At 48.6% G+C, this 26,220-nt stretch overlaps 1 protein-coding gene across 3 annotated transcripts in view; it reads left to right on the top strand.

The window, feature by feature from the left end:
• Positions 1-26,220, top strand: part of LAG3 (lymphocyte activating 3) — a 67,780-nt gene that overhangs the window by 19,840 nt on the left and 21,720 nt on the right. For 2 of the 3 annotated variants that reach the window (XM_056529687.1, XM_056529690.1), the window contains exon 2: positions 25,670-25,802. In XM_056529687.1, coding sequence (XP_056385662.1) covers positions 25,670-25,802 — 133 coding nt within the window. Of the gene's footprint in view, positions 1-18,990; positions 19,217-25,669; positions 25,803-26,220 lie in introns of those variants that run through there. The other variant, XM_056529688.1, reaches the window with a different exon arrangement.

Here is a 26,220-nt window from a genome sequence, read left to right as displayed (position 1 = left end):
CCGGGCATGCTGGGAGTTGTAGTTTTGAAACATCTGGAGGGTCACATTTTGGAGACCACTGCTGTAATTCGCCCTCCTGTCCTGTTAATGCACATAGGGGACACTAATGATCGTGACACATAAGGGGAGATGAGGGGGACACTAACGATCGTGTGGTGGCCCGGTACCATATTTCATACCGTACCTAGTATAGAGGTCCCCAAAGTCAGAGTAATTACGCTCAGGTAGGGTCCCCCAGGTGGGACAGCCCCTAGTCGCCTCTCCTTAAGTCTAATTCTTTAATGCTAATACATGTATACATTTAATATATAGTGTATATCTAATATAATGTATAGTACTTACCTTGTTTAGCGTCGCAGGACCTTCGGTCATGTGACCATGTTAATGACCTCTATGGGTCACGTGTTACCCACAAGCCTTTGTAATGGTGATTGACATCAGTACAGACTAATTAGCACTAGTCCAGCCCCTGCCCATATAAGGGAGCTGTAGCCAATTATCGCTCTCTTGGGTTGCTGCTCTCGTGGATGCCGGACTAGCAGGACGGATCTGTGCAACTTTCAAAGACACGCTAGGCCTCAAAACCTACCGGCCTCAGCAGAACTAAAACCGTGAGTTCTAAATTATCCCGCTAATGCTATCGTGACTACTGGACCGCAACTAAATCCCCTAAATCCAGTGGAACAGCGCCTAATACCTAAAGACTCTAAAATGCGAAAGTCCCAACCTTTGTCAATCTCCAAAGAAAGCAGTTGTATGCATAGAGACTGTTCAGTTTATGAAGCTTACAGAAAATCTTCAGTAAAAGTTATACCTGTTTCAGAAAACTCTCCGGTTGTGGACAATCTATTATTATCTACCTCCCTATCGCTCTTGGGAAGGGTGGCGGTAGGACAAGCATTACTGAGGAGCCCCCACCCTGGCGTCACGAATAGCAAGGGTTAACAAGCACCCTTTAGTCACCGCACAGCTACACTCCCCATACTCTACATCCCCCAGGCTATCACATAGCTTTATGGCGTCACAAACAGGATACGGGTGTGTGCCTCCAGCTGTTGCACCAAGTAAAGTGTACTAAGTAAAGTGTACTCCCCCTGTATAAAACACTGTACCCATGTGTTACGGAGCACCATATAAGTGTACGGAAGATTGCATATGGTGCCGCGTGCAGAGAGCACATGCAAAACGTAAGGGGGAGACGAAAATTTTATTGCTGCAGAAATGTGTAAAGTGAGATGCGAGTGTATGCTACGATCCTCTGGTCCGGTCAGTTAACCCGCTGCCGGAAAAGCGCGCAAAGAAAGCCCACGCTGTGCCACGACCTGGGCGTGGCTATCAAGTGAGCATATCGCAGCCAAAAGGGAACTTAAATTCACAGTTGTTGTTTCTGGGGGGACAGGAAGTCAGGGCTGCACCGATGACGTCCTTCCGGCCAGCAGCCATTTTGTCGAAGCCCATTATAAAGGGAACCCTGCACAGCGACCTCTTCAGTCTGCACAAAGGCGAGCCGGAAGGTACAGACATGGCGGAGAGCAGCGTTCCACGTGGCATGCGCCCCCAAGATGGCACCGGAACAAAAGAAAGTTGCGGCGGTCGCAGCCCAACTGTTCCACGATCTTGCTGATCATTTGCAGAGGTTGTCATTGGATGAAGAGGGGGCCTGCAATCTTCCCCCACTGCCCGATGATGACGACGACTGGCAAGATACCCCTCCAGGGGACACCGCAGGGACACCTGGAACTCCTTCATCGGTGAGACTGTCCCCTCACCACCGGACATGGGGTTCGTGGGCTGAGATCCCGCCTGAGGAATCCTCTGCAAGTACACCATCAGAGGCTGCCTTCTCTTCCTCCACCACCCCTGAGCCAGAAATACCCCTGTCCGCTTTGCAGAGTGCACAACCACGCTCACCAAAGTTGCCCCAATGGGTCTTTGGGGATGAACCTGACTTTATTCGGTACATGCATGATGTGCTTCAACCCCTGCCTGGGAAGCCCCTTCCATCGGTTCCTAAGGCACAGCAAGAAGGGGCCTGTCAGGAGGCTGAAATAGCCGACTTGATGGACAAGCTAAAGGCCACACACAGAGAACTCTATGCCCCCAAGCATGTGCATCTGCCTCATGAGGAGAGGATCCGCTACCAAGAGAACACCAAGGAGATGGAGGCACTCTTCATTCGCAAGTGGGATCATCCCCAAGAAATGGCCTGCTCCTGATGCCTCCACCCACGTATCCAAGGAGGAGGAGTCTCTACAGTAGCAGCCACTTACTTCTGCCTTCAACAAAGTACCCAGGCCTACTCCTATCCAGGAGGTTTGGCCTCGACCGCGGGTACCAATCAAAATACCTAGGCCTACTCCCAACACTGAGGTTTGGCCTGTTCATTAGGTACCGACGAATGTGCTGCGGCCCATTCCCCGACGAGGAGGTGGGGCCGAATCAACCAGCACCAACTGTTTACCTCAATCCTGCAGTGTCACACTCTACCCTTACCAATGTGGTGTGGGAGAGCCACATTAACTCTTTGCCTGCTCGTGATTCTGAGAGGGGTAGAGGCTCTAGGCGAGGAGCAGGACAACATCTCAAGAGTTTCATCTGAGCTGTGACACCCACATTGCTTTAAAGTTTTTTTTCTTCTTCACAGACTTTCTGCAACGTTCAAGAAGTGTGCCTAGCAGGACTATGCTAAGACTGTTCAAGTTGTAACGTAACCATCAAGCTTTTGTGCCTGGTCCTTAGACCAAGAGACTCCTAGTGGTAGGAGATTCGTAAGTGTGTGCTCGGCTAGAGCTGGTAGCTGTGAAGTTTAGACTCTTAGTGCAGGTGGACTGCTGAGCCTTGCACGCTTGTTTACGTGTATATACCTCAATAGTAACGTGACGTTTTTGCTAAAAATTGCACTTATCAGGTGAATGCACCTGAACCCTGTTGGAGTGTCTAATAAATGTTTAAGCTAGTATAACTAAATGTAAATGGTTATTGTACACCGAAAAATTTGCCTTGTACACATGTACATAAAAAAAATTAAATAATAGGTGTTGTAGTAGTTGCTAGTAGGTGACTTCCTTAGCTCCTCTGAGGAATAACATTTCCGTCACCCATCACTAACACCGTCTCAAAGGTCCACTCAGGGAAAGCTACCCCCAACGAATCAAGACTGACGTCTCACATAGTACTGCACACATAGTACCTGAAAAATAATTACTTAAGTGTACTTACCTCACTTAAACTTAGTACACCAAACAAACAACAAAGATATCTCACACTCAAGTAAATGCTTTGGGAATTGTAGCTAATGTTATTCTCCAGTTCCTGCCACTGTAATGTACACTAATTCTCTTCTCTCCTACGTGTGCGAGATGCCCTGCCCGGCCAGTAGGTGCTCTTGCAAGCTAAAAAGAATACACGTAATTAAAGGTAACCTAGATAAGGTTTATCTGTTGTGTTCTAGGGATAAGAGCGTGTAGCCAATAGACCCTAGTAGCCAATTTTATTGGTAGAAAGCCTCAGGCAAGCCAGTAAAGTTTCCAATGTACTAAACAGGTAGCTAACATGGCAAAAATATATAGTGAGATTTAAATTGTCTAGTGAGCTTAGGAAAAAATGTTAAGTAGGATGTATCTCATGTGAATAATATCATCCTGTTACTAAATTCATGAACCAGCCAATCCTGTTCATGAGTTTACCCAAACAAATGTATGTACCTCAAGAAAATGTTAAGTAGCTTTATAATGTTGTTACCGGACCTTCACTTTGTCCCTCTGTCTTAGGGGACAGACGCCGAGGCCGACTTATTTTAAGTAAGAGGGTTTGTGGTAGCCCGATTCCGTATTTCATACTGTAGCTAGTATAGAGGTCCCCAAAGTCAGAATAACTACGCTCAGGTAGGGTCCCTCAGGTGGGACAGCCCCTAGTCACCTCTCCTTAAGTCTAATTCTTTAATACTAATTCAAGTGTGGTGTTCCGGCACCGTATTTCATACTGTGCCTTGGTGGGGGGTCCCCAAAGTCAGAGTCCCTAGGACTGTGGGGGTCCACTTCCCTAGTAAGCCCCTAGTCACCCCTTAGTAAGTTAATATTTATAAAAATTATCATTGTAAATATGTATATTGCATTACTCACTTGTTTGACGTCGCAGGACCTTAGGTCATATGACCCGTTACTCAGAACTCTATGGTATGTTGAAGGACCTTAGGTGGTTCTTGTGTCACGTGTTCACCCACAATGCCGTGTAACGGTGAGTGACAGTTGTTATGGACAATCCAAAACAGCTCAGCCCCCGCCCATATAAGGGAGCTGCGGCCATGATTCTCCCTCTTGGGTTGCTGTCACTGAACGAGGTTGGACCTTCGCAACTTTCAAGTACGTTTACTAGGCCATAGCCTTGCGGCCTCAGCCTATACCAAAGCTGTTGTACATCTACGATTCCCCACTACACCAAATGCACCCCTAAATCAAGCGGATCTATGCTACGGAATCTTCGAAAAGCTAAATTGAGCTTATCTGATCCCAACCAACTGTCAATCGCTGCTCAACTATAAATAGACTCTGTTATCTGGACTGTTATTGATATTGCCTGCTACAGAAAATCTTCAGTAAATGTTCTTGCAAGTTTTTAGTTAAACAGTGGTTGTGGAGAATCCATTTATTACGCACTCACCTATCGCTCTTCGGAAGGGTGGCGATAGGTCCCACAACCATTACAGTATTTAAACCACACCCTGGCGTCACGAGTGACAAGGGTTAACAGCGCCCTTTATTATTCAGAACAGCAACACCCCAACTACCCTATAACCCCGAGGCGTACCACAAAACCTTTTTGGCGTCACGAACAGGATTCGGGTGTGTGCCTGCTGCTGTTGCCACTAGTGAAAGTGTACTCCCCCCAATATAAGAGACTGTGTTAAGGAACTGTGAATCATATTCTAGCATACGGGAAGAGGTGCGCACGAAAAGTAAGGGGGGAGGCGAAGAGTACAGCGGAGTTACAATTCGCAGTGGAAAGAGTTAAAGCTAGTGCGGGGCCCACCCGCGTGTGTGATCCAGAGACCCCGCCCACCGAAGGCCTCGGTGCCGCGGTGGCCATTTTGCCGGAGTCCAGAGTCGGAGATTGCAAAAGGACATAGCACAACACGCGAAAAAGCGCAGAGTGCGACAGCGGGTTGAAGGTTGTGAAGAGCCGGAGCAATACAGGACTCTGAGATGCCGGATTGAAAAATTGAAGTCCTGTATAGATTCACTTCAGCTGCCGATCAACGCACTCAAATTTCAGCTTAACGCACTCCAGTTTCAAGTCACCGCTCTCAAATTTGAAATATACGCACTCAAGTTCCAGATTAGAGAACAACTGCGTACCTCCTTGGGACCCAGGAATTCAAGATTTATTTAAAGGGCCAGCACACCTAATACAAAAATGTCAGAGCCTGCAGCGCCATTGTCACCACCTGAGCAACAGGAGGGTGATGCTCCAGTGACCCCGCCAATGGGGTCTCCACCACGAGTCAGAAGGGTGCTGCCACCCTCACCAATCCTGCCTACCCTACAAAGACGTGGTCTTCCTGCGACTCCAGCAAGGCCTTCACCACAGGCAGAGCAGGGTCCATCTAGCCCACCTCCAGCTTCTCCCTATGTGCTGAGAGCCCCTGTTGCCGCACCTGTCTTCTTGGGGAATCCTGTGCTTTCCATCTACAACGGCGACCCTTTTACATTGAGAGATTTTAAAGAAAAGATCTACAGCCTCTTCAAGTTCTATGCACTTCCTCCTCATCAGCAGGTACAGTTGCTTCTTGGACAGCACCAGGGACCTGCCTTGGAGGAGCTCCGCACCTGGCCAGCAACTGACAAAGCCACAGTGGGACAGATTTTCGAGGGACTCCCATTCCAGGGAATCCCATTCCCCCTCTGAGGTACGCCTCAGACTACATGAGCGACGTCAGAAATATGCAGTAGCTTTGCAGAATGCATTAGAGGCAGTGCAGAAGCTGGATGGCATCACGCCCAGTCAGGGTAACCAAGTGCTGATGGACCGATTTATAGAGGGAGCACAGAATAAATGGGACAAGGCCCAACTTAGGATGTTTGCTGTGCAAAATCCCGACATGGCCTTCCCAACTTTTAAGAGACTAGCGGTTAAGGTGATTGAATCAGGACCCCAGGCAGAGGAAGCTAGTATCCCCACTGCAGAAACCCCGGGGGCCTCACCTCAGTCACCTGTCCCTTCTCAGACTGTCCTTACAACACCTCCCCCTAGCCCTTGGACGGCTAATTTACAAGACATTAAGCAGGACATTGAACAGTTAGCTCAGGCCTTTAAAGAAATGGCCGTCCGGCCCAATCCCCCTAGATCTGCGACACTCCCACCTAAGAAACCTGACCCCCGCCCTGCCAATCCACCTGATACCCCTCCTGTGAGACCGCCTGGGAGTCAGAGACCTGTTTGTAGTTATTGTAACAAGAATGGACACTGAAAGAGCCAATGCTGGGCTTTAAACGGGCATCCCCTGGGGTCGAGGACCGCACCCCAGGAGAAGCTGTTGAAGGTCCAGAACCAACCGGCACCAAGAAAGGACTGTCTATGTATTTTGCTCCTTGCCCTTATGTACAGGTGATAGTTGAAGGTATTTGGTTGCAAACTCTAATAGATACGGGGTCTCAGGTGTCCACTATTCCTCAGGGAGTTTTCTATACGTATTGGGGTCCAGAAAGGTTGTGTGAGCCTAAGGAGGCAGAGTTTAGAGTAATCACAGGGAACAGGAAACCAGTACCCAGGCATGGCTACTGGGAGCCCACGGTGCAGGTGGGGGAACATGTTTTAGAAAGGCAGGGGGTAATTGTCACCAGTGTTAGGGATGAAGGGGAAGCTGACTTCATCTTAGGGATGAACATCATGAGGCACTGTTTTGATGACATTGTCGATTCACTGCATGCATCTCTCCCTCACATGTCACCTCCAGGCCGGCGAGCCGCTCAACACCACCTCAAGATACTCCAAGCAGAACAGAAGTTTGTGAACCATCAGGGAGAAATCTGTCGAGTCAGGATCCAGGACATACGTGCTGTTACCCTACAGCCTCAGGCGGAGACGGTTGTTTGGTGTCGTGCCCGACCTGGGGTGAAGAATCGGGATTACCAAGCTCTCTTAGAGCCCATCATACTGGAAGATTATCCCTTGGTGCGAGCAGCTAGAAGCCTGGTAACAGTACGAAATGGGAAAGTTCCAGTAAGACTTATTAACCTCTCTGAAGTTGCTGCACGACTATCTAAGTATACCCGGTGGCTAAACTGCACCGTTTGGATGCAAGAGATGTGGTCTCGAAGTCACAAGTTGTCCAACGAGGGCCTGATCCGAACCCTGTAGAACCCTGGTGGACCCAACTACAAATAGGGGATGAAGACACCCCCAAAGGAGCAGGTAGGAGGAGTCATCCAGGTAGCTAAGCAATACCAAGAAGCTTTCAGTAAGTTTCCCACTGACTTCGGCAAGACCACGATGATCAAGCACCGGATCCTCACTGGAGACAGTCCACCCATTAAAGAGAGGCATCGCCCCGTGGCTCCTGGGATGTATCAGACCATAAAGAAAATGCTCGTGGAAATGAAGGAATGCTGATGTTTTCCAGGAGAGCCAGAGCCCTTGGGCGGCGCCTTTGGTCCTTGTGAAGAAGAAGAACGGGACTATCCATTTTTGTGTGGACTACAGAAAACTGAATGGGGTAACCCACAAGGACGCCTACCCTCTCCCCCGTATTGAAGAATCTTTGACTGCATTGGGGTCCGCCGCCTACTTCTCTATGCTGGACTTGACAAGTGGATACTGGCAAATACCGATGGCGGAAGAAGATAGAGAGAAGTCCTTATTCAACATGGACTCAAGATTAAACCCTCCAAGTGTCATCTGTTGAAGCCGCAAGTACACTACCTGGGGCATGTCTTCAGTGCCGAAGGTGTCCAGCCCGATCTGGATAAAGTGAGTGCTGTGAGGGAGTGGCCTACACCCAAGACGGTGCGAGACGTCCGAAGTTTCCTGGGATTTGCTGGTTACTACCGGCGTTTCATCCCACACTTTGCCCAAATTGCTGGGCCCTTGACCGAGCTACTGAGAGGCACTGCCCGGGAGAATTATAATGGGAGGCTACCGATACAGTGGGCCGAAGATCAAGAAAATGCCTTCCCAGCTTTAAAATACCTCCTCACGGCACCTCCTATTCTGGCATATCCTGACTACAGACTGCTGTTACGTCCTGTATACAGATGCCAGCTCCGAAGGTCTGGGAGCAGTCCTATCTCAGGTCCAGAATGGCAAAGAGAGAGTAATCGCCTACGCCAGCCGACACCTCCGAGGCGACGAACGGAATGACGCCAACTACAGCTCTTTCAAACTAGAGCTCCTGCCCTTAGTCTGGGCCATCACTGAGAAATTCAAAGACTATCTGGCTGCTACTCCCTTCACGGTCTATACCGATAACAATCCCTTGGCCCATTTGAACACTGCTAAGTTGGGGGCTCTTGAACAGCGCTGGGCCTCCCGGTTGGCCAATTATGATTTCAACATTTAGTACTGTAGTGGAAAGACTAACGTTAATGCGGACGTACTTTCTCGTATGGCCCCGGGGGAGGAACCCCCTGCCGAAGATGTGTGGGAAGATGTAGAGATGCTCCCCTTCTATCAAACGTTCGTGAGCCAGAGTGCTCTAACTGCCCAGGAGGTGATGAACCTGGACCTCTCAAAGTCCCTGAAGATTTATCCACTTGGAAGACACTTCAGGACGAGAGCCGAATTATCGGGGACCTCTTGGACTATTGCCTCTACAAGAAAATACCCACTTGGCTTCACAAGTCACAAGGGGACTTTGAGTTGAAGCGGCTGTGGCGACAGAGGAATCGCCTGTTCCTGCACAAGGGGTTGCTATATCGGAACTCCCTGGACCCAGTTTCAGCAGACCGCCTACACCAGATCTTGGTCCCTCGAAGGGATGCAGCCATGGTCCTGAATGCCTACCATAACCAGTCAGGGCATTTCGGGGTCCATAAGACTGAAGCCACTGTCCGAAGAAGGTTTTACTGGATAGGGATGCGGGGAGACATTGAGAAGTGGTGCGCTGAATGCTCCGTGTGTAATGTTATCAGGAATCCCCGGAGGGACGCGAGGGCCTCTTTACATCCCATCCGCACAGAGAGGCCTAATCAGATTGTTGCCCTGGATCATGTGAAACTGACCCCCACTTGGTCTGGCTACTGCTGCGCCTTGACCATGGTGGACCATTATTCTAAGTGGGTGGTCGTGGTCCCCGTCAAGGACCTTACTGCCAAGACGGCTGCCCAGCTCTTCTACAGTCACTGGATCCAACCTCTGGGGTGTCCCGAATCGGTCCTCACGGATCGAGGAACAGCCTTTGAAGCTCAATTGTTCCAAGAACTTTGCCAGTTGCACAACTTCAAGAAGCTTCGGACGACGGCCTACCATCCCCATGGGAACTGGCTCTGCGAGAGGATTAATCAAGTGTTCATTCCTATGCTCAGAGCCACCTCTGTCTAAAAGCACAAAGAGTGGCCTCGCTTGCTGCCTGAACTCCTGTAAATTTATAACAATACTGTTCATTGCTTTACAGAGTATTCACCCTTTTTCCTGATGATGGGCCGACATGGCCAATTGCCAAAGGATCGGACCTTTGGGCTGCAAGCCCCTTTCAACAATTCCCCTCAAGTGTCTCAAGGTTGGGTGTCAGAGCATCGGAGGAGGATAGAGACATTGTTGAGAAGAAGATGGGCGAGGTCCACGCCCGCAAGCAGAAAGATTATAATCGGCATGCTTCAGCTCAGCCCTTACAGCTTGGAGATAAGGTGTGGCTAAGAAAGTTCCCTAGGACCCATAAATTGGACTCGCTGTGGGAAATGGAACCTTATACTATTACTGCGATACCCTATCCCGATACGGATGTATATGAGGTACAGAAAGAAGGGTTCGAGCCACAAGTGCTCCACAGGAACAGAATAAAAGTGTGCCTAAAAGAAGATGTGCTTGGATCACCTCCACCTACTCTGCCTCCAGCAAGGCCAGTGAGAGAATACGTACCGGTAGAGGGGATTCATCCTACTATGGATATTCCTTTGTTCTCCTCTCATTAGACTGCCATGTATTGGGGTATGCCATGTCCAGCTCTACCCAGCCAACCGCCACTGGTTGCTCCACCCAGCCAGCTGCCAGTAGCCGCTTCATCCAGCCAGCTGCCAATAGCTGCTCTACCCAGTCAGCCACCATTGGTTGCTACACCCAGTACCAGTCCTGCTCCTGTGGCTGCTCCAAGTCTTGCTGCACCTTCTCCACCTGACTTCAGAGAATCTCCCAGTCCAACCGAAGATGTTGCTTCTGTTTCCAGCCCTCAAGCTGGTCCCTCGGGGAATGAAGTTTCTGCAGAATCTTTAGGTGAAGAGACTCCTGATGGCTCAGAGGTGGTGTTGCGACGGTCTCAAAGGAATACTCAGGGTAAACTACCCTTAAGATATCAAGACTAACGTTTAAGCAGTACTTGCACACATAGTACCTTAAATAGCTCACTTAAATCTACTACCTCAGTCTTTTCAGTATACCAAACAAAAATATATCTCACACTCAAGAAACACTTTAGGAATTGTAGCCTATTTATATTCAATTCCTGCCACTGTTATGTACACTAACTTTCTTTTTTCTTTATTACGTGTGTGAGATGCACTACCTGGCCAGTAGGTTCTCTTGCGAGCTAAAAATTATACACGTATTTCTAAAGGTAACCTAGGTAAGGTTATACTGTTGTGTTCTAGGGGTAAGAAGCATGTAGCCAATAGACCCTAGCAGCTAAACTTATTGGTAGATAGCCTCAGGCAAGCCAATATACCTTTCTGTGTACTAACAGGTAAACTCAAATGTCAAAAAAGTAAAATATCATAGTGAGATATATGTGTCTAGACAGCTTGACACTAAATGTATAGAGAGCTGTGTATAAAAATCTAGGGAGCTTGAGACTAAATGTTAGACAGCTTCATAAATGTCTAGTGAGCTTCATAAATGTCTAGTGAGCTTAATAAATGTCTAGTGAGCTTCATAACTGTCTAGTAAGCTTTAAAAGAAACCATAAATATCTAGAAAGCTTTAAAGTGTCTAATGTTTACTCTCACTATCTTCGGAGTAAGAAATTATCTCTAGTCAGAGAAAATTTTTGTCAGGATGTATATATGTGTAGTAATTTCATCCTTAGCCTTCGTCCTAGTCCCTCTGCCTTAGGGGACAGACGTCGGGGTCGACTTGTTTTAAGTTAGGGGGTTTGTGGTGTCCCGGTACCGTATTGCATACCGTACCTTGGTAGAGGTCCCCAAAGTAAGAGTTCCTAGGAACGGTGGGGTCCCTCTCTTCTAGTTAGCCCCTCGTCACTGCTCAGTTAGCTAATATTCATACAAATATCAATGTAAATATGTATATTTAAATGCCTACCTGTTAGCGTTGCAGGACCTTAGGTCATGTGACTCGGTGTTCAGAACTCTATGGTTTGTTGAAGGACCTTCAGTGGTTCTTGTGTCACGTGTTCACCCACAATGCCATGTAACGGTGAGTGACAGCTGTTATGGACCAATCCAAAACCGCTCAGCCCCTGCCCATATAAGGGAGCTGCAGCCAATAATCTCTTTCTTGGGTTGCTGACATTGGATGAGGTAGGACCCCCGCAACTTACAAAGACAATTACTAGGCCTAAGCCTTGCAGCCTCGGCCTACGCTTAAGACTGTGAGTTCTTACAATCCCCCGCTATCTTCGCAAGATCACTGGACCTAAACCTACCCCTATATCCAGCGGATCTATGCTACAAGAATCCTCCTAAACTAAAGAGAACTTACAAGGTCCCAACCACCTGTCAATCGCTGCTTCAGCTGTATATAGACTCTGTTATGTGGACTGTTGTTATTGCTGCATGTTACAGAAAAGCATCAGTAAAGTTTCTACAAGTTTTCAGCTAAGCACTGGTTGTGGACAATCCGTTATTCTACACTCACCTATCGCTCTTGGGAAGGGTGGCGATAGGCCCAGCATTACCTCAGCATTTAACCCCACCCTGGCGTCACGAGTGACAAGGGTTAATGAACCCCTGATACCTGCTCAGCAACACCCCAGCTACCCTACACCCCCCGAGGTGTCATACCACATATGACTTTTCTAGTATACTAAAAGTTTGCTCTTAGGGTGAGCATAGTGTATTATATAGAGCTCATAAATGCAGTTTTTCTAAATATGACTGTGTACAGGATACTGTACTATAACAAGTTGATCTATCTGCTTTATGCGCTATGTGATTATTTCTATATGTTTTATACAAAACATTGTATATCTTTGTATTATGAAAAATCTTCAATAAAACTTACATTCAGAGTTCCCCCATAGCCCTCTATGGATCGATTCCCTTCACTTATTCAGCCCATTTTATTTTAACAAAAAAAAAATTAAGTAGAAATCTTGAAGACTTGTGAAACTAACAGGCCGGGAAATTAGGCGTCGATATGAATCTGCCGAATACATAGAACACATGGCTAATTAATTGAATGTGCTTACATCAATGGAAATTCTATATACTGGATTTTCATCTCCAATTGTGCTCGTGATAACCGGCAGAATTTTTTCTGACTTCTTGCCTCGATTTACATAAAAGCCTCTGTGTGGTTTTTCAGCTTTAATTTAGGTAACTTTCGGGCTATTTCATCTTTAGAAGGCACAAGCACTTCACTGTTACATAATAGTCCGATCAGATCTGCGCAAAAAGAGATGGAGAAAATGTAAATGGCCGTTTCAAGGGGTTATTGGGATCACAAAAACATCACATGAACATGAACAACTAATATGAATATGTTTAATGTATTACTTGTTTACCTTCTATATTATATATCTGTGAGTTTTTCATTTAAACATATTTTTTTTGCCACTGCTTACCTAAAAAAAATCATAGTTTTCACCCTAGACCAGTGTTTCCCAGCCAGTGTGCCTCCACCTGTTGCAAAACTACAACTCCCAGCATGCCTGGACAGCCAAAAGCTTTTCAGCTTTGCTGTGTAGAATAAGACAAGATCAGCAGAGTCATCTTATTACAATGTAATGACATCACTATTGCAAAACTACAACTCCCAGCATGCCCAGACAGCATTTGGTTGTCCGGGCATGCTGGAAGTTGTAGTTCTGCAACAGTTGGAGGCATCCTGGTGGGGAAATACTACCCTGGACACTAGAATACACATAGTAAGCTTCCGGGCACTTCCTGTTGTAAGCAGTTCCCCTTTCCGCTTTGCCGTGTAGACTGAGACAAGATCAGTTATCTCATTATTATTTAATGACATCACTATTGTACTGCCAGTGCAAAACTACAACTTCCAGCATGCCTGGACAGCCTTGGGAGTTGAAGCTCTACAATAGCTGGAGGCACACTGGTTTGGAAACACTGGCTTAGACACTAGAATGTACATAGTAGGCTGACAGTTCACTTTTCAGCTCGGCTGTGTACACTGAGACAAGAGCAGCATAGTCATCTCATTATTATTTAATGACATTTCTATTGTACTAACAGTGCAAAACTACAACTACCAGCATGCCTGTACAGCCGAAGGCTGTCTGGGCGTGCTGGGAGTTGGACTTTTGCAACAGCTGGAGGCAAACTAGTTGGGAAACATTATCCTAGACACAAGAATATACATAGTAGGCTTACTGGCAGCGTTTGTGCATCCCCGCCTCTCCAATAGAGCTTGATGGGGAGGGGGCATACAGTCGACCTCAGTGAGGTCGACGATACGCACATTAGCCGGCGCACAGCGCGGCAATGCGGGGGCCCCGTTCTGGAGATCATGGGAGGTCCCAGCGGTCTGACCCCCCCCCCCCCCCCCGCGATCAGACACTTATCCCCTATCCTGTGGATAGGGGATAAGTTGTTTTCGCTGCAGATGTCTTTTAATGGAGCCAAGTTGTAATACCACGCATAACCTAAAGACTGGTGTGGCACTGTCTTTGAAAGAAATGAGCTGTTTAAAAATTTTTTTTTTTTTTTTTTTACTCCTAATAATTCCAGCTGTTATAAAGCACACACCAGGTAATACAGTAGGGAAATGCATGACTCCAAATTTTTTTTTGGGGGGCACAGCAATTTTAATTTATGCCCCTGCTCCCACCTGTATTGATTTCTTTTGTGGATGATTCCGTCCCTAGACATGTTATCCCCTTCCCTATCCAGAGGATAGGGAATAAGATGTCTGATCCCTGCTGCACCCTGCGTTCGTTTTGAGTGTATGGTGCAGCGCCGGAGGCTCATGATGTCACGGCCACGCCCCCGCTCGTGGCGTCATGGCCACACACCCTCAATGCAAGTCTATGGGAGGGGGCGTGACAGCCGTCACGCCCCCTTCCATAGACTTACATTGAGGAGGCAGAGCAGTGACATCACGCGCGGGGGCGTGACCGTGACGTCACGAGCCTCCGCCCCGCATCGCCAGTCATCTGGCAGGGAGCGAGGTTCGCTCCGTGTATCGGATGTCTGGGGTGCTGCAGCTGAGATCGCGGGGGGTCCCCAACGGCAGGACCCCTGCGATCAGACATCTTATTCCCTATCCTTTGGCTAGGGGATAAGAGGTCTAGGGGCAGAGTACCCCTTTAAGTGTTTGTTTGAAGCCATGCGTATCTGGATGCACAATAACATGGCGCACTGAAACGCGTCGCCTCTGTCATGTTGGTTTCCAAGCAGCAGCAGCAGCTGTGGGAATCTTCTAAGTGATGTAGAGGAAAAACTCCCTAAGGGCGAAGATGTTACTTCATTCCTCTAATTGTAGAAGAGAAGAAACAAAAAGAATACTAAAAGGAATCACAGATAGATGTCAGACCCAGAGCAGCACTCATCTACATTCATAGTGGACCGAGTATCCATAGAAGGGGAGATAGCTAGAAAAAAGTGCAAAACTGCAGAACAGATGGAATTAATGACAGAACGTGTCATATCAAAATCGGGAGACATTTTTTTTTATTTTTTTTTATTTTTTATTGCAGTCTTTTTTTTTTTCCACAGGAAATTATACTAAAATGATAAAAAACATGGAAACAGCAAAAAGACTAAAACGACTGTATTACAGAATAAGCGCACATGCACAGAGATGGCCCTGTGTTGGATACACCCTGCGAAACGGGCTAGACAGATGCACGGCTGCAGAAAAGTAAACAAAACATTTAGGACGTTTTCAGACCATTTTTACTTTAAAAAAAAAAATAAAATTATATATTTTCTTATGTTGCTCCTAAAATTATAAAAAAAATTCATCAAAAATAATTAAATAAAAAAAAAGTTTTCTCTATCATTCTGTAATCAATACCCCATAAAGTGATCACAGAATGTAAGAAATCTTGGCTAATTTATTGAAAAGGAAAAACTATAATATAAGTGACATAAGTATTCATACCCTTTACTCAGGACTTAGTTAAAGGGGTACTCTGCTGCCCCAGTGTTCGGAACATTTAGTTTAAAATACTGGGTGTGGGCTGTAGGGGTCTTAATGTCACGGCCACGCCCCCTCAATGCAAGCCACGCCCCCTCCCATAGGCTTGCATTGAGGGTGTGTGGTCATCTCACGACCCCTGCAGCCCACACCCAGTGTTTGGAACTAAATGTTTCGAAGGCTGGGGCAGCAGAGTACCCCTTTAAAGCCTCTTTGGCAGTGATTCCAGCCTCCAGTCTTCTTGGGGATGAGGCCACAAGGTTTACACACCTGGATTTGGGGATTTTCTGGTCGAGAAGACAGAACTAGGTAGGTATAGCTCCCCGCCCAGGGGACTACTTACGGGGCCGTCGGGGGAGACTTTCTAACACAATATCCTCATCATCCCTCCGGGCAGGAAAATCCTTCAGGAATGGTGAGGAAGAAGATTTTACCATACAAAACGTGCTGTAAAGCATTATATATGGGGAAATCTCATGGTTTCCTTTTAATGAAATTACTTGATAACCCTTCCTACATTTTCGAATAATGCTCTGGCTGAAGGTGTGGCTTTTGATCACTGCACCTGGTCATCTAATTAGGCTACTGGTGCTGTAATTTACCCAGGTGAACTCATTAGACTCATCAAGTGAATTAAAGAGGTACTCCGGTGGAAACCTTTTTTTTTTTTTTCTTCAAATCAACTGGTGCGAGAAAGTTAAACAGATTTGTAAATTACTTCTATTAAAAAAATCTTTATCCTTCCAGTACTTTTTAGCTGCTTTATACTACACAGGAAATTCTTTTTCTTTTTGGATTTCTTTTCTGTCACAACCACAGTGCTCTCTGGTGACACCCCTGTCCATTTTAGGAACTGCCCAGAGCAGAATATGTTTGCTATGGGGATTTTCTCCTGGCACCAGTTGATTTAAAAAAAAAAAAAGTTTTCCGCCGCAGTACCCCTTTAAGGTCAGTTCAGATTATGTGCAGTTTTAATGCATTTTAGTGATTTGACCTATAACTACAAGGTGGTTTTTTGAAGATCCAAAGCATGTTTGAAAGTTGAATGTTTGATGCTTTTTCCGCACGTGTTTACTACATTTTTGTCTGTTTCTGCTGCCATTTTCCAAAATTGTGATATGCACAATTGTGGTAAAATTGATTTTAAGGAAAATTACAGCAAAAAATAAAATAAAATAAAATAAAAATGCAGCAACAGGGAAGTTGTATAACTGCTATATGACCTGATCTTATAGCGATAGCAGCAGCAGTATACAGATAGAGCTAAGAAGGGTCTGTGAGCTAGTAGGAAGGATCTACGGTAATAGGTGATGATATTGATGTCATCCTGTAGATCATAGATAGTCAGCTGACCCAGGGCAGACCACTTCCTCTGTCACATTAGGCCATGTAACTTTTTGGGTTTACAGTAATAAAACAGAAGGATGCAGCTGCGCTGGAATGAAACAAATGGCTCTGTATGACTACTGATGGGGAGTGTGCATGATATGGGTAAAAAAATAAACCCCAAAAACCTGGGGGGCCATGAGCTAAAATGGAAGCAGTGGGCCCACTTACCTGCCTTCAGCAGGCGGATCGGTGCTGTAATGATGCAGTCTAGCAGAGCCAGAGAGCTCCGATCTCACTGTTAAATGTTATGCAATAGCATAGCATTGAACAGTGAATGCAAAAAATCCCATATGAGAACTTAAAAGGGTACTCCGCCCCTGAATCTCCCTGCTGCACCCGGTGTTCGTTTAGTGATATCATGGCAGTGCCCCGCTCATGACGTCACGGTCACATCCCCTAAATGCAAGTCTATGGAAGGGGGCGTGACGGGCGTCACGCCCCCTCCCATAGACATGCATTGAGGGGTCATGGCCATGACGTCACCTCTCTTACCAAGGTCCTTCTCCCCCGATTACTTAGTTTGGTGGGGCGGCAGCTCTAGGAAGAATCCTGATTGTTCCAAACTTCTTCCATTTTAGAATTATGGAGGCCTCGGTGCTTTTGGGAACTTTTAGTGCAGCATAAACATTTTTGTTCCCTTCTCCAGATCCTGTGTCTGAGCTCTACAGGCAGTTCTTTCCGCCTCATAGCTTGGTTTTTGCTCTGATAGGTATTGTCAGGTGTGGGATCTATATAGACAGGGCTGTGTCTGAAATGGGCGTGCTTTTGTAAGTCAGAGGGAGCGCCCTAATTTTCCCTAGTTGTCTGCGCTCCTCCAGCAGAGTTCACCTTCCCTGGGTGACGTCTTCAGGTGTTAGCGCTTCCTCTGTCCTCTCACACTTGTCTGGTTCACATCTTATTTGATGTTTTGAAGACAAAGCTGTGGTTTTATATGCGGTTGTGCCCAGATGGAACGTTCAGATGTGTACAAAGACGCCTCCAGAGCTGCATTTAATGTAAACTAAATAAAAAATAATAGTGTTATTATTCTGCAGGAAGCCACAAGCCACCGCAGGTAACCCGTTCATTCAGCAGAGGCCATATATTTGGCACAGATATGTTTTTCTATTTTTTTCCACTTAAAATTTACAGATCTGCGCAATTCTGTGGTGGAGAACAACAATTAGTTAGAATAGTTACCTTATTAGATAGTCCCACCATAGGTAGATATGTCCTCAAGAAGTAGCCCCCCCAATAGGTAAATACATCTTTAGTAGTAAGTAGGTATCTAGGTAGATAGAAAGGTAGCCCAGTAGGTAGCTGTGTAGGTAGGTAGTCATGTAGTTCAGTAGATAGGAAGGTAGCCAGGTAGGTAGCCAGATAGGCAAGTTGATAGGAAGGTAGTCAAGGATAACAAAAAAAAAAAACTACAACAAAAAAACACATACTTACTCTTATCCCATGCAGTGCTGCCGGGTCGCGTCTTACTTCCTCCTCAGTGCAGGCGCTGATGAATGACATCATCAGCTCCTGCATCAGGGCAGAGGTCACGACCTGCTCTCTCTAACAGACAGCTTTCAACATACACATACAATTGGGGCTCGCTCACCTGGTTACCCAGGAAAAGTGTCCTTAATTCCCCATTAGCAGACTAGTGCCTGTGTCGGGCGGTGGGTGGACATATTCTCTGGATAAAGAAAAAAAAGGAAGAGAAAATATCTTGGGCTGCAAATGCCTGTTGGCTGGTCCGGCATGCTGGGAGTTGTAGTTGTACAACATGTAGAGGTCCACAGTTTGGAGACCACTGACCTAGTAGCAAGTTTAGGCAAAACATGGCCACTTACTACCCAAAATGGGGCAATGTCTGTCCACAGGTTGTGTGTAGTACCACCGCACAGTCCAATTTACTTCAGAGGAACTATGGAAGCCATTGTAGTGAGGATTTCTTTTTACGTTTTTTTTTAAAGATGGCAGGGCTTGCTGGGACTTCTGGTTCCTATGATAGCCAACCACCTCACCATAGGTCTCTCTCCTCTTATATATAATGAAGTGATTAGTTTCTCCTATCAGGTGGCACTCTGCTCTCTCTAGTACACAGTAGTCTCACATTTTCCAGTGAGAGAGACAGTCAGAGACAGCGCGCAGAGAACACGAGAACAAGACTTACATTTTCCAGTGTCTGTATGGGCTCTCGGATATGTCACTTCTCAGCTGCTTCTACTGACAGGCGGGAAGACAGTCAGCACATTCTGTCTGTGACGTGTGACATACATATTTAAGGGGGAGACTGACTGCTGACAGCACCTGACATGCACAGCAATGTATGCGAAAGCTGTTTGTCTCTTACTGCTGTCCACCATAATCCCAGGTAAGAGTGGGGTGTCCACTGCTGGAGGTATGCTGCATACTGTGCGTCCACTGCTGGAGGTGTGCTGCATACTGTGTGTCCACCGCTGTAGGTGTGCAGCATACTGTGTGTCCACTGCTGGAGGTGTGCTGCATACTGTGCGTCCACTGCTGGAGGTGTGCTGCATACTGTGTGTCCACTGCTGGAGGTGTGCTGCATACTGTGTGTCCACTGCTGGAGGTGTGCTGCATACTGTGTGTCCACTGCTGGAGGTGTGCTGCATACTGTGCGTCCACTGCTGGAGGTGTGCTACATACTGTGCGTCCACTGCTGGAGGTGTACTGCATACTGTGTGTCCACTGCTGGAGGTGTGCTGCATACTGTGTGTCCACTGCTGGAGGTGTGCTGCATACTGTGTGTCCACTGCTGGAGGTGTGCTGCATACTGTATGTCCACTGCTGGAGGTGTGCTGCATACTGTGCGTCCACTGCTGGAGGTGTGCTACATACTGCGCGTCCACTGCTGGAGGTGTGCTGCATACTGTGCGTCCACTGCTAAGGTGTGCAGCATACTGTGTGCCCACTGCTGGAGGTGTGCTGCATACTGTGCGTCCACTGCTGGAGGTGTGCTACATACTGTGTGTCCACTGCTGGAGGTGTGCTGCATACTGTGCATCCACTGCTGGAGGTGTACTACATACTGTGTGTCCACTGCTGGAGGTGTGCTGCATACTGTGCGTCCACTGCTGGAGGTGTGCTGCATACTGTGCGTCCACTGCTAAGGTGTGCAGCATACTGTGTGCCCACTGCTGGAGGTGTGCTGCATACTGTGCGTCCACTGCTGGAGGTGTGCTACATACTGCGCGTCCACTGCTGGAGGTGTGCTGCATACTGTGCGTCCACTGCTGGAGGTGTTCTACATACTGTGTGTCCACTGCTGGAGGTGTGCTACATATTGTGCGTCCACTGCTGGAGGTGTGCTACATACTGTGCGTCCACTGCTGGAGGTGTGCTGCATACTGTGCATCCACTGCTGGAGGTGTGCTGCATACTGTGTGTCCACTGCTGGAGGTGTGCTACATACTGTGCGTCCACTGCTGGAGGTGTGCTGCATACTGTGCGTCCACTGCTGGAGGTGTGCTGCATACTGTGTGTCCACTGCTAAGGTGTGCAGCATACTGTGTGTCCACTGCTGGAGGTGTGCTGCATACTGTGTGTCCACTGCTGGAGGTGTGCTGCATACTGTGCATCCACTGCTGGAGGTGTGCTGCATACTGTGCGTCCACTGCTGGAGGTGTACTGCATACTGTGCGTCCACTGCTAGAGGTGTGCTGCATACTGTGCGTCCACTGCTGGAGGTGTGCTGCATACTGTGTGTCCACTGCTGGAGGTGTGCTACATACTGTGCGTCCACTGCTGGAGGTGTACTGCATACTGTGTGTCCACTGCTGGAGGTGTGCTGCATACTGTGTGTCCACTGCTGGAGGTGTGCTGCATACTGTGTGTCCACTGCTGGAGGTGTGCTGCATACTGTATGTCCACTGCTGGAGGTGTGCTGCATACTGTGCGTCCACTGCTGGAGGTGTGCTACATACTGCGCGTCCACTGCTGGAGGTGTGCTGCATACTGTGCGTCCACTGCTAAGGTGTGCAGCATACTGTGTGCCCACTGCTGGAGGTGTGCTGCATACTGTGCGTCCACTGCTGGAGGTGTGCTACATACTGTGTGTCCACTGCTGGAGGTGTGCTGCATACTGTGCATCCACTGCTGGAGGTGTACTACATACTGTGTGTCCACTGCTGGAGGTGTGCTGCATACTGTGCGTCCACTGCTGGAGGTGTGCTGCATACTGTGCGTCCACTGCTAAGGTGTGCAGCATACTGTGTGCCCACTGCTGGAGGTGTGCTGCATACTGTGCGTCCACTGCTGGAGGTGTGCTACATACTGCGCGTCCACTGCTGGAGGTGTGCTGCATACTGTGCGTCCACTGCTGGAGGTGTTCTACATACTGTGTGTCCACTGCTGGAGGTGTGCTACATATTGTGCGTCCACTGCTGGAGGTGTGCTACATACTGTGCGTCCACTGCTGGAGGTGTGCTGCATACTGTGCATCCACTGCTGGAGGTGTGCTGCATACTGTGTGTCCACTGCTGGAGGTGTGCTACATACTGTGCGTCCACTGCTGGAGGTGTGCTGCATACTGTGCGTCCACTGCTGGAGGTGTGCTGCATACTGTGTGTCCACTGCTAAGGTGTGCAGCATACTGTGTGTCCACTGCTGGAGGTGTGCTGCATACTGTGCATCCACTGCTGTAGGTGTGCTGCATACTGTGCGTCCACTGCTGGAGGTGTACTGCATACTGTGCGTCCACTGCTAGAGGTGTGCTGCATACTGTGCGTCCACTGCTGGAGGTGTGCTGCATACTGTGTGTCCACTGCTGGAGGTGTGCTGCATACTGTGCGTCCACTGCTGGAGGTGTGCTGCATACTGTGCGTCCACTGCTGGAGGTGTGCTGCATACTGTGCATCCACTGCTGGAGGTGTGCTGCATACTGTGTGTCCACTGCTGGAGGTGTGCAGCATACTGTGTGTCCACTGCTAAGGTGTGCAGCATACTGTGTGTCCACTGCTGGAGGTGTGCTGCATACTGTGTGTCCACTGCTAAGGTGTGCAGCATACTGTGCGTCCACTGCTGGAGGTGTGCTGCATACTGTGTGTCCACTGCTGGAGGTGTGCTGCATACTGTGCGTCCACTGCTGGAGGTGTGCTGCATACTGTGCATCCACTGCTGGAGGTGTGCTGCATACTGTGTGTCCACTGCTGGAGGTGTGCTGCATAATGTATGTCCACTGCTGGACGTGTGCTGCATAATGTATGTCCACTGCTGGAGGTGTGCTGCATACTGTGCGTCCACTGCTGGAGGTGTGCTACATACTGTGTGTCCACTGCTGGAGGTGTGCTGCATACTGTGCATCCACTGCTGGAGGTGTGCTACATACTGTGCGTCCACTGCTGGAGGTGTGCTGCATACTGTGCGTCCACTGCTGGAGGTGTGCTGCATACTGTGCATCCACTGCTGGAGGTGTGCTGCATACTGTGCATCCACTGCTGGAGGTGTGCTGCATACTGTGTGTCCACTGCTGGAGGTGTGCTGCATACTGTGTGTCCACTGCTGGAGGTGTGCTGCATACTGTGCGTCCACTGCTGGAGGTGTGCTGCATACTGTGTGTCCACTGCTGGAGGTGTGCTGCATACTGTGTGTCCACTGCTGGAGGTGTGCTGCATACTGTGTGTCCACTGCTGGAGGTGTGCTGCATACTGTGTGTCCACTGCTGGAGGTGTGCAACATACTGTGCGTCCACTGCTGTAGGTGTGCTGCATACTGTTTGTCCACTGCTGTAGGTGTGCTGCATACTGTATGTCCACTGCTGGAGGTGTGCTGCATACTGTATGTCCACTGCTGGAGGTGTGCTGCATACTGTATGTCCACTGCTGGAGGTGTGCAGCATACTGTATGTCCACTGCTGGAGGTGTGCTGCATACTGTGCGTCCACTGCTGGAGGTGTGCTGCATACTGTGCGTCCACTGCTGGAGGTGTGCTGCATACTGTGCGTCCACTGCTGGAGGTGTGTTGCATACTGTGTGTCCACTGCTGGAGGTGTACTGCATACTGTGTGTCCACTGCTGGAGGTGTACTGCATACTGTATGTCCACTGCTGTAGGTGTGCAGCATACTGTGTGTCCACTGCTGGAGGTGTGCTACATACTGTGCGTCCACTGCTGTAGGTATGCTGCATACTGTGCGTCCACTGCTGGAGGTGTGCTGCATAATGTGTGTCCACTGCTGGAGGTGTGCTGCATACTGTGTGTCCACTGCTGGAGGTGTACTGCATACTGTGCGTCCACTGCTGGAGTTGTGCTGCATACTGTGTGTCCACTGCTGTAGGTGTGCAGCATACTGTGTGCCCACTGCTAGAGGTGTGCAACATACTGTGCGTCCACTGCTGTAGGTGTGCTACATACTGTATGTCCACTGCTGGAGGTGTGCTGCATACTGTATGTCCACTGCTGGAGGTGTGCTGCATACTGTGCGTCCACTGCTGGAGGTGTGCTGCATACTGTGCGTCCACTGCTGGAGGTGTGTTGCATACTGTGCGTCCACTGCTGGAGGTGTGTTGCATACTGTGCGTCCACTGCTGGAGGTGTGTTGCATACTGTGTGTCCACTGCTGGAGGTGTGCTACATACTGTGCGTCCACTGCTGTAGGTATGCTGCATACTGTGCGTCCACTGCTGGAGGTGTGCTGCATACTGTGTGTCCACTGCTGGAGGTGTGCTGCATACTGTGCGTCCACTGCTGGAGGTGTGCTGCATACTGTGCGTCCACTGCTGGAGGTGTGCTGCATACTGTGTGTTCACTGCTGTAGGTGTGCAGCATACTGTGCGTCCACTGCTGGAGGTGTGCAACATACTGTGCGTCCACTGCTGTAGGTGTGCTGCATACTGTATGTCCACTGCTGTAGGTGTGCAGCATACTGTGTGTCCACTGCTGGAGGTGTGCAGCATACTGTGTGTCCACTGCTGGAGGTGTACTGCATACTGTGTGTCCACTGCTGGAGGTGTGCTGCATACTGTGCATCCACTGCTGGAGGTGTGCTGCATACTGTGTGTCCACTGCTGGAGGTGTGCTGCATACTGTGTGTCCACCACTGATAGTGTGCTACATACTGTGCGTCCACTGCTGATGGTGTGCTGCATACTGTGTCCACTACTGTAGGTGTGCAGCATACTGTGTGTCCACTGCGGAAAGTGTGCAGCATACTGTGTCCACCACTGATGGTATGCAGCACCCTGTGTCCACTGTTGATGGTGTGCAGCATACTGTGTGTCCACCGGCTGATGGTGTGCAGCATACTGTGTGTCCACCGCTGATGGTGTGCAGCATACTGTGTGTCCACCGGCTGATGGTGTGCAGCATACTGTGTGTCCACCGGCTGATGGTGTGCAGCATACTGTGTGTCCACCGCTGATGGTGTGCAGCATACTGTGTGTCCACCGGCTGATGGTGTGCAGCATACTGTGTGTCCACCGCTGATGGTGTGCAGCATACTGTGCCCACTGTTGATGGTGTGCAGCATACTGTGTCCACCACTGATGGTATGCAGCACCCTGTGTCCACCACTGATGGTATGCAGCACCCTGTGTCCACCGCTGATGGTGTGCAGCACCCTGTGCCCATACTGTGTGTCCACCGCTGATGGTGTGCAGCATACTGTGTGTCCACCGCTGATGGTGTGCAGCATACTGTGCCCACTGTTGATGGTGTGCAGCATACTGTGTGTCCACTGCTAAGGTGTGCAGCATACTGTGTGTCCACTGCTGGAGGTGTGCTGCATACTGTGTGTCCACTGCTGGAGGTGTGCTGCATACTGTGTGTCCACCACTGATAGTGTGCTACATACTGTGCGTCCACTGCTGATGGTGTGCTGCATACTGTGTCCACTACTGTAGGTGTGCAGCATACTGTGTGTCCACTGCGGAAAGTGTGCAGCATACTGTGTCCACCACTGATGGTATGCAGCACCCTGTGTCCACTGTTGATGGTGTGCAGCATACTGTGTGTCCACCGGCTGATGGTGTGCAGCATACTGTGTGTCCACCGCTGATGGTGTGCAGCATACTGTGTGTCCACCGGCTGATGGTGTGCAGCATACTGTGTGTCCACCGGCTGATGGTGTGCAGCATACTGTGTGTCCACCGCTGATGGTGTGCAGCATACTGTGCCCACTGTTGATGGTGTGCAGCATACTGTGTCCACCACTGATGGTATGCAGCACCCTGTGTCCACCACTGATGGTATGCAGCACCCTGTGTCCACCGCTGATGGTGTGCTGCACCCTGTGCCCATACTGTGTGTCCACCGCTGATGGTGTGCAGCATACTGTGCCCACTGTTGATGGTGTGCAGCATACTGTGTCCACCACTGATGGTATGCAGCACCCTGTGTCCACCACTGATGGTATGCAGCACCCTGTGTCCACCGCTGATGGTGTGCAGCACCCTGTGCCCACTGTTGATGGTGTGCAGCATACTGTGCCCACTACTGACATTATGGTTTGACTCTTAGACATTTGTCTTACCTATTTCTATAATTCATTGACAACTTTGCTTCCACAGAGAAGTTACCTTGACCATACAGTCTTCTGGACAACCATAATCTACCTAGTGTCAGGCTACATTGTGATGATTGTAACTTTTCATCTCTGGACTCTGATGGTGAAATTATTAAAGTAGTTCTCTGGGGGTAGAAATACTTCTCAATAGTCCTTATTCCGCAGTGGTTGTCCGTTTAGTCCAGACAGACATGGTTTACAATCTTATTAAAGATGATATAAATGATGATTTTAGCTGTGGATCATAGTAGTATGTGGTAGATTTTTGCTCTGTGTCTCACCTGATATCTCTCTCTCTCTATAGTTTCTGCTGTGCAGGTTACTGGTGTTCTGGGTGGTGAAGTGATTCTGCCATGTACCATGACCAAGAATCTGGTGGACGCTGGACGTCGGTCCGAATACCCAATAAGCTCTGTGCATTGGCAAAGAAAAGATAGGTAAAGAAATAATATACGTTTGTCAGCCATGTGAATGCCTCTCTGTCTTTTCCTTGGGTCATCGGGCTTCTTGGTGGCTTCTTCATGATTTCGGTGATTGTACTTATCTGGATGTTACTAGTTATCTGGTCTATTCTCCTCTACCTCTTCTATCTCTATTCATATCTTTTTTTCTATCCTCCCATCTTATTTCCACGTCTAGCCTTTTGCCCTAATCCCAGCTATAGTCTTCTACCCCCCACTCTACCTCTACTCTGCTGTCCCATACACCTTCTATGGCTGTCCCATACACCTTCTATGGCTGTCCCATACACCTTCTATGGCTGTCCCATACACCTTCTATGGCTGTCCCATACACCTTCTATGGCTGTCCCATACACCTTCTATGGCTGTCCCATACACCTTCTGTGGCTGTCCC

The sequence above is a fragment of the Hyla sarda genome, chromosome 7, assembly GCF_029499605.1.
Source record: "Hyla sarda isolate aHylSar1 chromosome 7, aHylSar1.hap1, whole genome shotgun sequence".
Taxonomy (NCBI): domain Eukaryota; kingdom Metazoa; phylum Chordata; class Amphibia; order Anura; family Hylidae; genus Hyla; species Hyla sarda.
This window is presented reverse-complemented; position numbering and strand designations above follow the sequence as displayed.